Source organism: Typha latifolia, chromosome 5 (assembly GCF_019914945.1).
Source record: "Typha latifolia isolate L0001 chromosome 5, TyphaL0001v2, whole genome shotgun sequence".
Taxonomy (NCBI): Eukaryota; Viridiplantae; Streptophyta; class Magnoliopsida; order Poales; family Typhaceae; genus Typha; species Typha latifolia.
The window spans coordinates 2,740,565-2,753,331 of NC_133090.1; the positions used below are offsets into that span (position 1 = coordinate 2,740,565).

Here is a 12,767-nt window from a genome sequence, read left to right on the forward strand (position 1 = left end):
TGCAAAAATATAAGAAAGACATGGAAACATAACTAACACAAATACCAAAAATGCAAACAACGGGATTAGTTGGAAAGAGATCAAACAAATTAGTGACTTCTGTTCCCTTGCTTTATAATTTTTCAAATCGGATAACAAAATTAGATAGAATAAAAGAAAGGCATTTAATAAGAGTAAAAAATTTCCATACACTTACTTCCCGACGCTCCGCTCCGGCCATCCATGACCGTCCACCTATTAAACCCGATTGGGTATATCATCACAATACACCCTCATCGTGTGCCCACCAACCCTCGAAATTAAACACCATTCTTGAAAAAACCTGACAGTATCGTTCCCACTCCCCTGAGTCCGATTCGATCACCTTAACGGCGTCGGCATTAATATAATCGCCCTTCGTGATGAACTGGGCATGGACGGTGGGTCTTAATTGACGGCCCAGGCAGCAAAAATTTAGGCAGAATAATACCCGCCGACGATTGTGGTAATCGGAGGGTTCAATTCACTCCGAGAAGGATAACCGAGATGTTGAAAGAGAAGGAAAAAAAGAAAGGAAAGAAGATGACAGAGCTCTAGGAGATGTTGAGAGAGAAAGGAAAGGAGAAAAAGAAAGAGGCGACACCGACTCGAAGACATAAGTTATTAGTCTTTAAAAAGTGGCGACTTGACGGTGAAAAGAGATTTCAAAATGAGAATTTTACAATAACAGCTCAAATTAATTTTTAAAAGTAGAATATCTTGTTAATATTATATAGCATATCTGAATCTGTATTCGAACAAATATAATATACCTATATCTAGATCCGTTTCATATCCGTATCCGTATTTGAGTTGAATATATTATATTAATCCGTATACAGCAGGACGGATCCATTTTCACCCCTAACATACTTTGTTCCATACAACAAAAACGCACTGAAATACTTTATTTCATACCTACATAGATAGCTTTTGATGCAGCCACGGTGATTACAACTTCCAGCCTAGATTATACCACTGCAACTCGTAGTGCTCGTATCCTTTATTCCCCCTCTCTGCTCCACTACTCCAAGCTAATAATACAACGCAAGCCTTCGCCCCTCAGCATGTAATCAAACGCCTTGTTGATCTCAGAGAATGAGACTTTGTGAGTGATAAATTTTTCCACCTCTAACTCCTGCACAAGGAGTAATTCCAGATCACAAATGAAAGAATCATGAACTTATTAGAAGATAGCAAATAGGAGAGCACTTAAACCTTTTTCATGTACATATCAACCACTTTGGGGAGATCAGTTCTAGGCTTATAGTTTCCAAAGAATGTTCCTTTGAGAGTTCTCTCATTCAAGAAGTTGATGGGCTTGGTTGTAAACATGGCATCTTTGTTAGGGACTCCTACCAGCACAGCAACTCCCCAGCCCTACATACATACACACCATTGTTAAGAGAATTCAGCTCAAACCCAAAAGTTCCTTTTTTCCCCTGAAGATGTAAAAGACTATTGGAATTACATACATCATGCACGCATTCAAAGGCAGATATCATGGCATTGATGTTGCCCGTGCACTCGATGCTCCGATCAGCGCCGCCATTGGTCATTTCTACAATCACCTGCTCAAGGAAAATAGAAAAAGAAGAAGGCTTTAAGTATTTGCTTACTACTACTACATATTAACAATGTGTAATTGAAACATATCAAGAACAAACCTCTTGCACTGGCTTCTTATGGTCCATGGGATTGATGAAATCAGTGACACCAAACTTCTTAGCTGAGGCATAAAAAGACAATCGGATAGAACTTTCAATGAATCACACTTAAGATGTAATGTGAGTAGAAATGAACTGAAAAGATTCAATTTACCTTCCTCGAATCTGTTTGGATTTAAATCGATACCGATAACTCGTGATGCGCCGGAAATTCTTGCACCTTCTGCAGCCTATTATGATAAGGAGCACATAAGACTACATACTATGGTCTCAACCCTAAAAGAACAATACATCTAGATTGTAGTCTCTGGTGTGGTATACTTACTGCAAGACCTACAGCTCCCAATCCAAAGACTGCAACTGTTGAGCCTTTCTTAGGTTTTGCAACATTCAGAGTAGCCCCCAATCCTGAACAAACAACAATGCAAAGTTGATTCAATCTTCTCCCGTTCGCCCTGTCAAAGATATATAATCTAACTTGACATCTATTACCCCCACATGTAAAGATTTGCTTCAACAAAGCCAAACTCTGTCAGATACAAATATTTGCACAAAAGTCGCAGCATTTAGTTTTTGCATGGATAACTATAGAAAGACAAAAATACCGTCATTCTTATTTGCATACATCCATATCAGTTGAGGATTAAAATTAAAACATACAATTATCAAAAAGTATACACATAAATAAGAAATTTCGCCGGAAATACATGCAAAAAGAATCTTTTGTTTGTATACCCTTCTAAAATCACTTAGATATATAAAACCCTTTGTAAATATCTAGTTTTCACATATAGATACATCTGGTTGTCTTTTTATATTGATACCCCTCAAACCTGACTATAATTAAAATTTCATCAACATAACGGCAAAAAGACATAGATTAAGAATATTTATATATCTTTCGGTCTAATAAATAGCTAAGATTTTGAGCCTAAAAGATATCCATGGGTTTGTTTTGAAAGGTATATACGCAAATATCAACTTTAAGAGGGTATTCCTCCGAATAAAATAAGAGATTTTAGAATGGTATATATATATATATATATATATATATATATATATATATATATATATGTATATATCTATATTAAAGAACTCCAAGACAACCATTTCTAAGCTACTGAGAGATACCGGTTGATATGCCGCAGCTGAGGATGCAAATTTTGTCGAGAGGCGCAGATTTATTGATCTTCGCGAGGCAGCCAACATGAAGCACCGTGTACTCGCTGAAGGTGGAGGTTCCCAAGAAGTGATAGATTGGAGCTCCGTTCTTGGAGAACCGCGTCTTGCCGTCGCTGAGCATCACGCCTCGATCGGTGTTGATCCTGAGTAGGTCGCACATGTTGCTCTCCTCGGACTTGCAGTGTGCACACTCCTTGCATTCTCCGGTGAACACAGGAAGCACATGATCTCCCGCTTGGAGATCATTCACCCCTTCTCCAACGCTCTCAACAATCCTGGCAATTGGATCAGGAGGACTATCGAATCGAATGGCATGCAGGACAGAAGAAGAAAAGTTGCGAGGAAATTTGAAGTTTTGAAAGGAAGAAGAGATGACAATGTTTATATAAGAGGGCATCTACTAATATCTTTTCTAGGATTTTTACATAATTGTCAATAAATCTTTTTTTTAAATATCTCACCGAAATCAGCTCTTTTAAAAATAATCACAATTAAAACTCTGAAGTAAGATTAATAAAGTACAGTTTTTGCCTTTGTATAAATTGCTTAAAATGATTCAAAAATTATGTAGTATTATCCAATGACAACTATAACCTTTGAAAGAATATAAGGTGTTTATTTTAAGTGTTAGCTCTTCATTATTGACCATTATTATTATTTTTTCATGAAATCGTAGAAAAGAAAACCCTACTTGGGTGTTCTTAATACGAAAAGACACTTTATATATATATATATATATATATATATATATATAGTTCGTCAGCTTGTGGCTTAATTTCATCACCCAAATTCCCTGTTGACTTAATATATGCAGGTAAATCTCATGACAGAACGACACGTACCCTGATGCTTCATGTCCAAAAATGCGAGGAAACAATGGAGCTTGACCCTGGAAAGGACATCAAGTGGAAAGTTTAGTGGTAGAAGAAAAGCACCAGATTTGAAATTCCTACACCTAAATTGGGTCATTTCTACAGCAAATCTAACGAAAGCAGAGACTTTGCTAAGAAAACAAAAAATGATAGATAGAGCTTGCATGCCTTGGCCTCCCAGAAGTAGACATCGGTGTGGCAGAGCGAGGTGAACATGATCTTAATTCGCACCTCCATCGCCTGCGGCGGCGCCACCTCCACATTCTCTATCACCAACGGCTTCCCCGCTTCCCACGCCACCGCCGCTGCCGTAAAATTTCACCCCCCAAAAGAAAAAGGAGCGAACATATTACAATCCAAGGACAAAATAGAAGAAAAAAGCGTAACAAAAGATAAATATATATAGAAGATTGCATATAATAATACCCTTGCAGGTAATCACGCGGCCCGCAGTATTCAACATGGCTTCCATTCGAGAGCAAAAGAGAAGAGAGGAAGAAGAAGAGGAGTACGGGTTAACAAATGGAGTGGATCCGGGAGAGTTATAAAGAGAGAGAGAGAGAGAGAGAGAGAGAGAGAGAGAGAAGGTTCGCGCGAGTATGCGTTGTTGCTCGTTTGCGATGCACTTTGAGCACGTAGCGCTAAGCAGTTGGTTTTGAGCGCCAGGTGTAATCTTCCAGGGTCCCACTAAATGCTTTGGGACTAATTTACCAAGCTACAATAATTATTGTCATATAAGTGCCACATCAACGAGATAAATAATTAATTTTTAAAAAGTAATTAAACTAAATTAATTTTGTCAGCCAATTTATATAACACAAATTTTAGACGAGAAAATTAATGATGACTTTATAAACCGTTTTCTGCCACTTTAGTAATTTAGTAAATAGTTTATTATAGACTATAGTAGAGAACTAGTGAATCGATTAAAAAGTCGCACTATGTTTTCCTTTTCAAATTCGATTAGAACATGTTAAGTGGCAAGTTTATAACCGTATATAATTAATTTAATAACACTTTTTTTGTACATATTAAATTTTTATGTCTACTAATTTCCATCGTCTAAATTTGAATATAAACTCCTTTAATCATTTGACCATATAACCCTAATGGGCCCGAGATCTCGATATAGCTTGGCAAACCATTACACTTGAAATCCTTCTTAGGATGATGATACACTCTTCGAACTCCTCTCTTGTCTCTTTCTTTGGTTAAGAAAATATAAAAGAAAACTACATCTCACTCCCAATAAATCTAATTATACCATTACTACAGAATGGCCTATCGCCGGCATACAAAATGCTGCATTAATCTACATCGATTACAGTCTCTCCACACGGTAACAAGAGAAATAGAGAGAGAAAAAAAAACTTATTTCGAGAAAAAAAAGACATACAATGGTCTTTTCTCTTCTTTTGTCCTTTAAAAATAGAGAGAGAGAGAGACTAAAAGAGAGAGTGCTATTAAAAGAGAGACTAAAAGAGAGTGCTATTAAAAGTTCTAAAGAAAAAAAAATGTCAACCATGAAGCCTGTAGCTATCTCTCCGAAAAGTTCAGCATAGAGTGCTGTTAAAAAAGAACTAGAAAGCCTACAAATGAGAGCATTCCCTAATAAAACAAAGGATAGCCAGCAATTGTTATAACTTTATACAGAGGCAAGACTGAGGTTTTCAATTGTAAGGTGCTTACTAGAAGCAGAAACTTGACATTTTGCATTTTCAAATATAGCACAAGATAAATTCTGTAGTTTTACCAGTGATAATTGACGGAACTCATTCAGATATGAAAATATTTCCTCTAAAATAAGAAAAATATATTTGACTCATATCAAAGATAAAACGAGGAAGTAAAGATTAATCACAAACAAGGATGACTAGATGGCAATTACTAGAAGCACTTCTATCTAGATATCAATCGATTCCGCAGAGCTTTGATAGTTAGTCTTGTAAGCAACAAAACCTTATAGATACTACGGCTAAGACCATACCTCAAATGTGAAAGGAAATGTAGAAGTGCATATATTTGCCAAAATTATTAAAAAGTGGAGCACTACAAGGTCCAATAAAAGCAACTGCTTTCTCAAATCTTCAGTATGAAGCATAAAGTCTGTTAAATCAGGTTTTCACTTTCTCTTCTCACAATGAAGGGATTGCAAGGAACTAGGTTGCAAAAAGAACTGCAGACAACATTAACAACCAAGTAAAGACCAGAAATATCAAAATATATGACAGCACAAGTATGGCATGAAAAATATCAATAACGGACTAAAGAGACCAATTCAAACCAGTATTACTTGGTCATGAAATGCTGACACACCTGGAGAAAAAGTGACATAAAACTGCTCTTGTTTATTTAGTTCAATTGCTTTTCCATTCTTTCACTAAGATAAACTTCGCCCCCAAGTTGATAAAAGAATCCAAGTTGCCAGAAAATGCTTAAACTATATCAAAACAACTGGTTGAACTGATGGTAGGTTCATCTATAGACACTAGCTGATTAGAAAGATTGATGAACTCCTTAACAAACACACACTTCAGTCTTCAAGAATGTCACATACAATGGATACGATCCCCCTGTAAAGCTGACCAACATTGAGGCATCAAACTTGTCCCTGCTATCAAAAGGAAAGTATACGGCTCAAGACTTCTCCCCATATCTTTCCATTAAAAAACATAAGAGTGTTAATTAGTCAAGCTATAGTGATGCCTACTACAAGACGACAAAACTATAACTTATAACTCCTCCAAGCATCATTTCATAAGTTCTATTGATAATATGCCATCCATGAAACCTGTAGCCACCTCTCCAATACGTAGAAGCAAAGAGTGCCATTAAAAAAGAGAAAAAAAAAGGACTAGAATGCCTAAAATGACTGTTTTCTAACACAAAAAACATAGCCAGCAATGGCTGTAATAGTATGCAAAGGAAAAAACTGAGGGCATTGTACCTTTGAGTTCTCAATTGTTGGTTGTTTCCTAGAAGCAACGACTTGGTCTAAAGTGCACACTTTGCAATTTCAAATATACAAGATCAATTCTAATTACTTCGATGGTTTTTCCTGTGATAATTGATGAAGCTAATTCACATAGAGAACATTTCCTCTTAACAAAAGAAAAATTATAAAATGCTATAATAGGCCATAATCGACTGTGGCAGTTGAGATAACCTATCGTGGAGGTTGCCATAGCCAGCCATGGTGGCCTTTTTTTACAACAATGGCTAGTTAGCTAGTAAGGCACAAACCTTCCAGATTCTAACAACAGCAAAGACCAGACCTCAAATATTATGGGAGAAAAAGATTTCATATTGGAAAAAAAAAAATGCACAACTGCACACTGCACATATACGATGACAAGAATCACCAGTCAATGATTAATTGGATCATAAATCTACAAATTATGCTCTTCATAGTGACGTAAAAAAGTTGAAACAATGGTTCACGTAGGAATGTAAACATGAATTCTGATTTATGGCTAATCAGATGATGCATTACTTTTCAGACAAGCCTTTTCTTGATGGTGAAGTTAAACATTGACAAATTATTAATTCGTTCCTACCACGGTTCCAGTATTTTCCCAAGATATATAGTTGTTGGTTAACTCTAGCTTGACAGAATACAAAAACGGATAATAATTAGATTGGGATGCTAACCACTGATGTAACAATTGAGATTACGAAATTCTAAGGGACATCCATATGATTCTTTTTCCTACTTCTTCATCTCATTCTACAACCAGATAAAGCAAGTATTCCCATCAATCATCTATTTCCGATTTATTACTTTCTTTCAATTATCCTTTGACATCTTGTCATCCTATGATCGATCTTGTATGCACAATAGCAAGCATTTATACTCTTCAAAATTTCCCTTATGAAACCCTAAGTCGATTCAAGTGATGAACTAAAAGAACTAGTATACACAAAAGATTCTCAGGAAACCCTATCCCTATTTCTCGGAAGAGGAGGAGAGGCCGTACATCGGGAACCGGCGGGGCTAGGCGATGTCGGAGTCGTCGAAGTCATCCTCGAAGGAGTTGAAGAAGTCGGCGTCGACGGAGAGGTAGTACTTGTCGAAGTCGGCCAAGATGTCGATGGCGTCGGCATCGGCGTCATCCAACTCCATCCCCACATGCTCTTCCTCCATCCCTTCCTGTGCTCCTACTGCTGCTGCTGCTTATGATCGTGCAAGAACGCGTTCGCTGGCGTCATCTCTCTTTCTCCTCTCCCTCCCCAATCTAGTAATCTCGCGACCTCTCCGCGGCCCGCGGGCAAAGAATGCACGGACTTTTGCATGTCACCACCTATATTTAGTGTTATTTTAGAAAACCCCCTATCTTTTACATATTTGCACATTGACGCCACTAAGTTCTGTATTTATTTTTTTAAAGCGTTTTTAGACTCTACCCTGCTATAGCTAGGTGAGAACTTTCATTTATATAGTTATAATCTATATAAAATACTTAGTTTCTTCGTCAAAAATATTTGTTAATATATATTTTTTTTGTTAGAATTATTATATTTTTGAGCATTTTATTCTTCTTCCTTTAGTTGAGTTTTTACAATGTTCGAAATATAGAGTGAAAAAGAGATAGAAAAAGCATAAGACAAGAAAAATAATTCATAAAAAATTACTTTTCTAATTAGATGATATAACAGAAAAATGATAATTTAGTTATTTTATATCAAAATTTATATTAAAATAGGTTAATATTATAAGAGGATTGGATTACCAGACAAAAACAATTAATACAGCGGGTAGCTTTGAATTTTGATCTAACCGTAGGATTATAAATTATATTTTCCTCTTTAGTTCTTATAGAGGCCGATTAACTAATTTTATCTTACTGTCTTGCGATACCACGGTATACTTTTTAGTAAACTCTTATGAAGTATTTATGAGAAAAATATATAAAAATGTTGTTTTGTGGGCGTGAACTTGACTTATTATAGCTCAAATTTTAAAGAAGATCAACTTGGTAGTTCAACCCATGTATAATGTATTAAAAAAAACAGAGCACAAGAAACAAAGATATCATAGTTAGAGAAAATAGAGTAATATTGATGGTGGATCTTTTGCAGAAGAATTTTTTATTTATCATTCATGAGCCAGAAGACTAGATATGAGCTAGGCAAAATGCCAACTCTCTCTAGATGCAGAAGCACTTGGGTTCTACCAAACTTTTAGTTGCCTAATCTAGATTTTAAATCAAGTGTGTTGTTGAATAATTATTCCGAAACAAACACCGTCAAGATCTATTTAAGTTGTTGGGCTGCCAAGCTGTTTGTCCAAGCTAACCACACTGTTAAACCATCAATTAAATCAAGCCAAGCTACAAAAGTAACTTTGAAAATTGACCACCTTGGTTACAAAGAATGTATATATCAACTCTACTAGAGTTGGATTAGTTTTGCAAAAGAAACTTTGAAATTGAGGAGCAAATTTGCAAAAGGAGTCCTAGATTCAATGACAAGCTGAAGCTGCAGCACTGAATGTAGGAAGTTACTGCAGCCGTGGTTATAGGTAGTGGCGCCTTCATCAGCGTGTTCTCTCTTTCCTCAAAACGGTAACGAGACAGAAAACGTCGCCGACTTCGGTGTGCCAGACGAGAATGCCAAATGCCAAGTAATTTCTCTGCGCAATTATACTGCACTATTGTCTATTCGAGTCCATATAGAACCTAAAATATATTTGATATAGAATTATACTTTAATTCTCTTTACGAATGTTTCTGTCACTGTGTGCATGCAAAGAATGACACTGAAAGTTAGCTATTACCTAAATATCTTACGAAAAAAATTCTTGTACTTTAAGCGAAACACGACATAATAACGCCATTGCAGTCTGTCGATTCTGATAGTTATCTACTGTTTGAAGTCCTGCTATAACTAGTTTCAACTTTTACTATCTGAGGGTTTAGCAACTGAAATTTTTCTCTGTAGTGTTCATATATACCGAACAGAATTACTCGAATTCTCTATGTTCCAAAATTCTCAGAGCATTTTGTTAACTAATACTTTTAGAAGTAAATCCCCTTCTGGAGATCTGGAGATCTGGAGATATGCTGAAGCTCTGCACGTATCTATCAGTGTATTTTTTTTGGAACCACTAATTTACAATGAAAATCTAACTAGTGTATCTAATTAAGAGGTAACCTATTAATTCCTTTCTTTTCTTGAACCTAGTGAATTTTGAAGTTACTACATACCGACTTTGTTCCTGAGATTTGTTGTTTATTTCTTACTCTAATCAGAGATGCACTGATTCCTCTCTTTGTGTATGTGTTTCGACAGTCATATCTCCAAAAATACCCTTCATTCAATGAGTTTGATACTTGGATATAGTACTCTCTTGCAAAGGTATGCTGAATAAATTCAGCATTTCTAGTGGATTTGCTGTATAGACTGTTACATGTACATGCATTTTCAGAAACTATGCTCCTCTTAATTTTCACAAGCATTAGATTTATTAGTTTAAATATTTTGATTTTAAAGTAAAGAATAGTTTGTTGGAGAAGCTTAAATCTGAAAAGCTCTTCCTGAACTCTACATGATGATAAAGTGTCATCTACCATTGTCTAAAGCTAGTAATTTACTTAAATGATTAAATAATTTAGGATTTTCCTTTAATTTGATTCATATGACAGAAATTTGGAGATAATATATAACTCGTTTGTGAATCAAAATATAAAAGGAAAGAAAAATTGCCACATTTTGAGCATATAATGTCCACAGATTTTGTTCTTCCATTTCAGTGATTCTTTTAGAAATTCACTCTTTTATTTTACATTAAGAGAAGAAATCCAGCATTGGAAGACAAGGTTTCACTCTTTCCATAACTAGTGCATCCAATCTTTCAACTACTATAAAAGGGACTTTGCGTCCATAAGAACATCAATCTCACTCGAGCTTCTAGCTCATCCTTCTCTCGCAATTTGATCACCTTTGTGGTATGATTTTTACCTTCTTCATCTTCCTCCTCCTTTTCTTTTCAACTCTAATAAGATGGTCTCGTCCTCTTGCATGTTCTACACATCTCCTACCTCTAGCTCTTACCTCTCTATGCAAGTTTTCTGACCATTTTTTTTACTGCGCATTTATGAAGTTTAGTAACACTTAGACACCATTTTTTTTCCCTCTTTCTTTCGCAGAAATGTTTCACCGAGACATGAGAGGAAGACTCGTCATAGCAGGAAGCAGAGGGAAAAGATTTCCATGCAACTACTGCGATCGGTTCTTCACAAGTGTGCAAGCATTAGGTGGTCATCAGAATGGCCACCGCAGGGAGCGAGAGATGGCAAAGAGAGTTGAACTAGCTGAGCATATCTTCGCCATGCAAATGCAAATTCTACCTCCCCCGCCGCCGTCTGCAAATCTTGCATCCTCTTCACGCGTGAATCATCACCGAGAAATGCGACATAACCTTCAAAGTCATGTTCAAACTCCAACTCTCATCGCCAATCGACAGATTCCAAGACCTTCGACCTACCATCCTTACCGATCAGGTCATCGTCATGCTTTCAACAACAACAACAATAACAACAAGACTAGTGGAGTTATACCGGAGATTGAGCCGAGCTTCGCTTCGAGATATCCTGCTACTACTGCTCCAAATGTTAGAAGAGAGGTGATCACAAGAGATGAAACCATTAGGTTCCCTTCCAATTATCCTTCTACTGTTCCTCATATTGGAGGAATGCCTAGAGATGAAGAACCTAGGTTCTTTTCAAGGAATCCTACTACTAGTACTACCACCAATTATGGAAGCATGCCAAGAGATGAAGAGCTCAGGAGGTATATGAACTTGATCAGAAATAACAGTAACTATAATAACAATGCTTCTACTTTGATGGCAGATGAGGGAGCAAAGGCAACAATGGCAGGGCCATCAATATTCTCCAGACCAAACATGAACAAGGGCAAGAATGTGAACGAGGAGGAGCTTGATCTCACTCTTCGCCTCTAATGGAAACAATCATATATAGTTCAGTCCTGGGCTTTACTTGTTGCTCATCATCTTTGTCCTTGTCTTGGTTCATTATCAGCTATGTTGCAGTCTTTAGCTTATAATTAGCTTCACTCACCTTTGCTTGGTTTACGGCATGAAGAAAACGATTTGCCTATCTGTTCTTGGATTATATCCTCTAAGAGTGAAGCTTGTTGTCTGAAAACTATCATATTGTTGTCTTTAAACTATCATATTGTTGTCTTTATCCTCTCTTGTATTATAGATCCTTATAAGATGTTATATGGAAGTTTATCCTCTTTATCCTTCTGTTTTTGCTCGTTATGAACGACAAAAGTTTTCCTCCTCATACTTCTATTTTCGATCATTATGAATGACAACAAAATAAAAGGATGAAAAATGCTTACGTATTATATTAACATGCATTTATATAAGCGTGACCACGTTGCTAATGCAAAAAAGATATCCTTCAGTAGGAATTATTATATCTTGAATTATCTTTCTCATATTATCTACTTGTGTATGTTTGTATATATATATATATATATATATATATAGCACCTCCTTTTCAAACATCCTACAAGATAGATAAACATACGTATGAAAGAATCTAGTGAGAAGAACCTAATTTCTTGCTATGCTTGCAAATTATTCGACCAAAAGGTTAGCCGTATTTTGTTTTTCTTTCCATCTCAGAGTAGGCAAAGCTTTGTGAGATCCCAATCCTAGCTACTATGTGGAATTCTAATTGCAAACCATGGCTTGTGCATCCTCACTTGTAGGGGATCCCTCTCAGGCCTGGCCCAAGTCTAGTTTTCCTAATGGGCCGATCCAGCCCAAAACTCTCCGGCGTGCACATGTGATGAGCTCGTAGCTGTGCTCCATGAAACACCAAACAGCGAAAGAGTCTGCGTCATAGACGACGCACGTCCATCACATTTTTTCCGAGTAAACCTTGTCTAATAAGCTTAGTAAGCACGTTTTTCCAGATGCCCCACGACCACGAGTCCCGGATCCGTCCACTAGTGAGTCGTTCACACTTCCGTACTCATATCCTTTGCAATA

General features: G+C 36.6%; 1 protein-coding gene across 1 annotated transcript; it reads right to left on the reverse strand.

Annotated features, from left to right (window-relative positions):
• Positions 1 to 825: 825 nt before the first annotated feature.
• LOC140788604 (alcohol dehydrogenase-like) lies at positions 826 to 7,985 on the reverse strand. Its single transcript, XM_073137928.1, has 11 exons — positions 7,717 to 7,985; positions 4,166 to 4,454; positions 3,908 to 4,044; positions 3,710 to 3,756; positions 2,817 to 3,142; positions 2,011 to 2,093; positions 1,840 to 1,915; positions 1,686 to 1,747; positions 1,494 to 1,589; positions 1,237 to 1,398; positions 826 to 1,156 (listed from the first exon to the last, which is right to left on the reverse strand). Exons 2-11 carry the CDS (start codon positions 4,209 to 4,211, stop codon positions 1,043 to 1,045), a joined length of 1,149 nt encoding a protein of 382 aa, XP_072994029.1. The 5' UTR covers positions 4,212 to 4,454; positions 7,717 to 7,985; the 3' UTR covers positions 826 to 1,042.
• Positions 7,986 to 12,767: the final 4,782 nt, after the last annotated feature.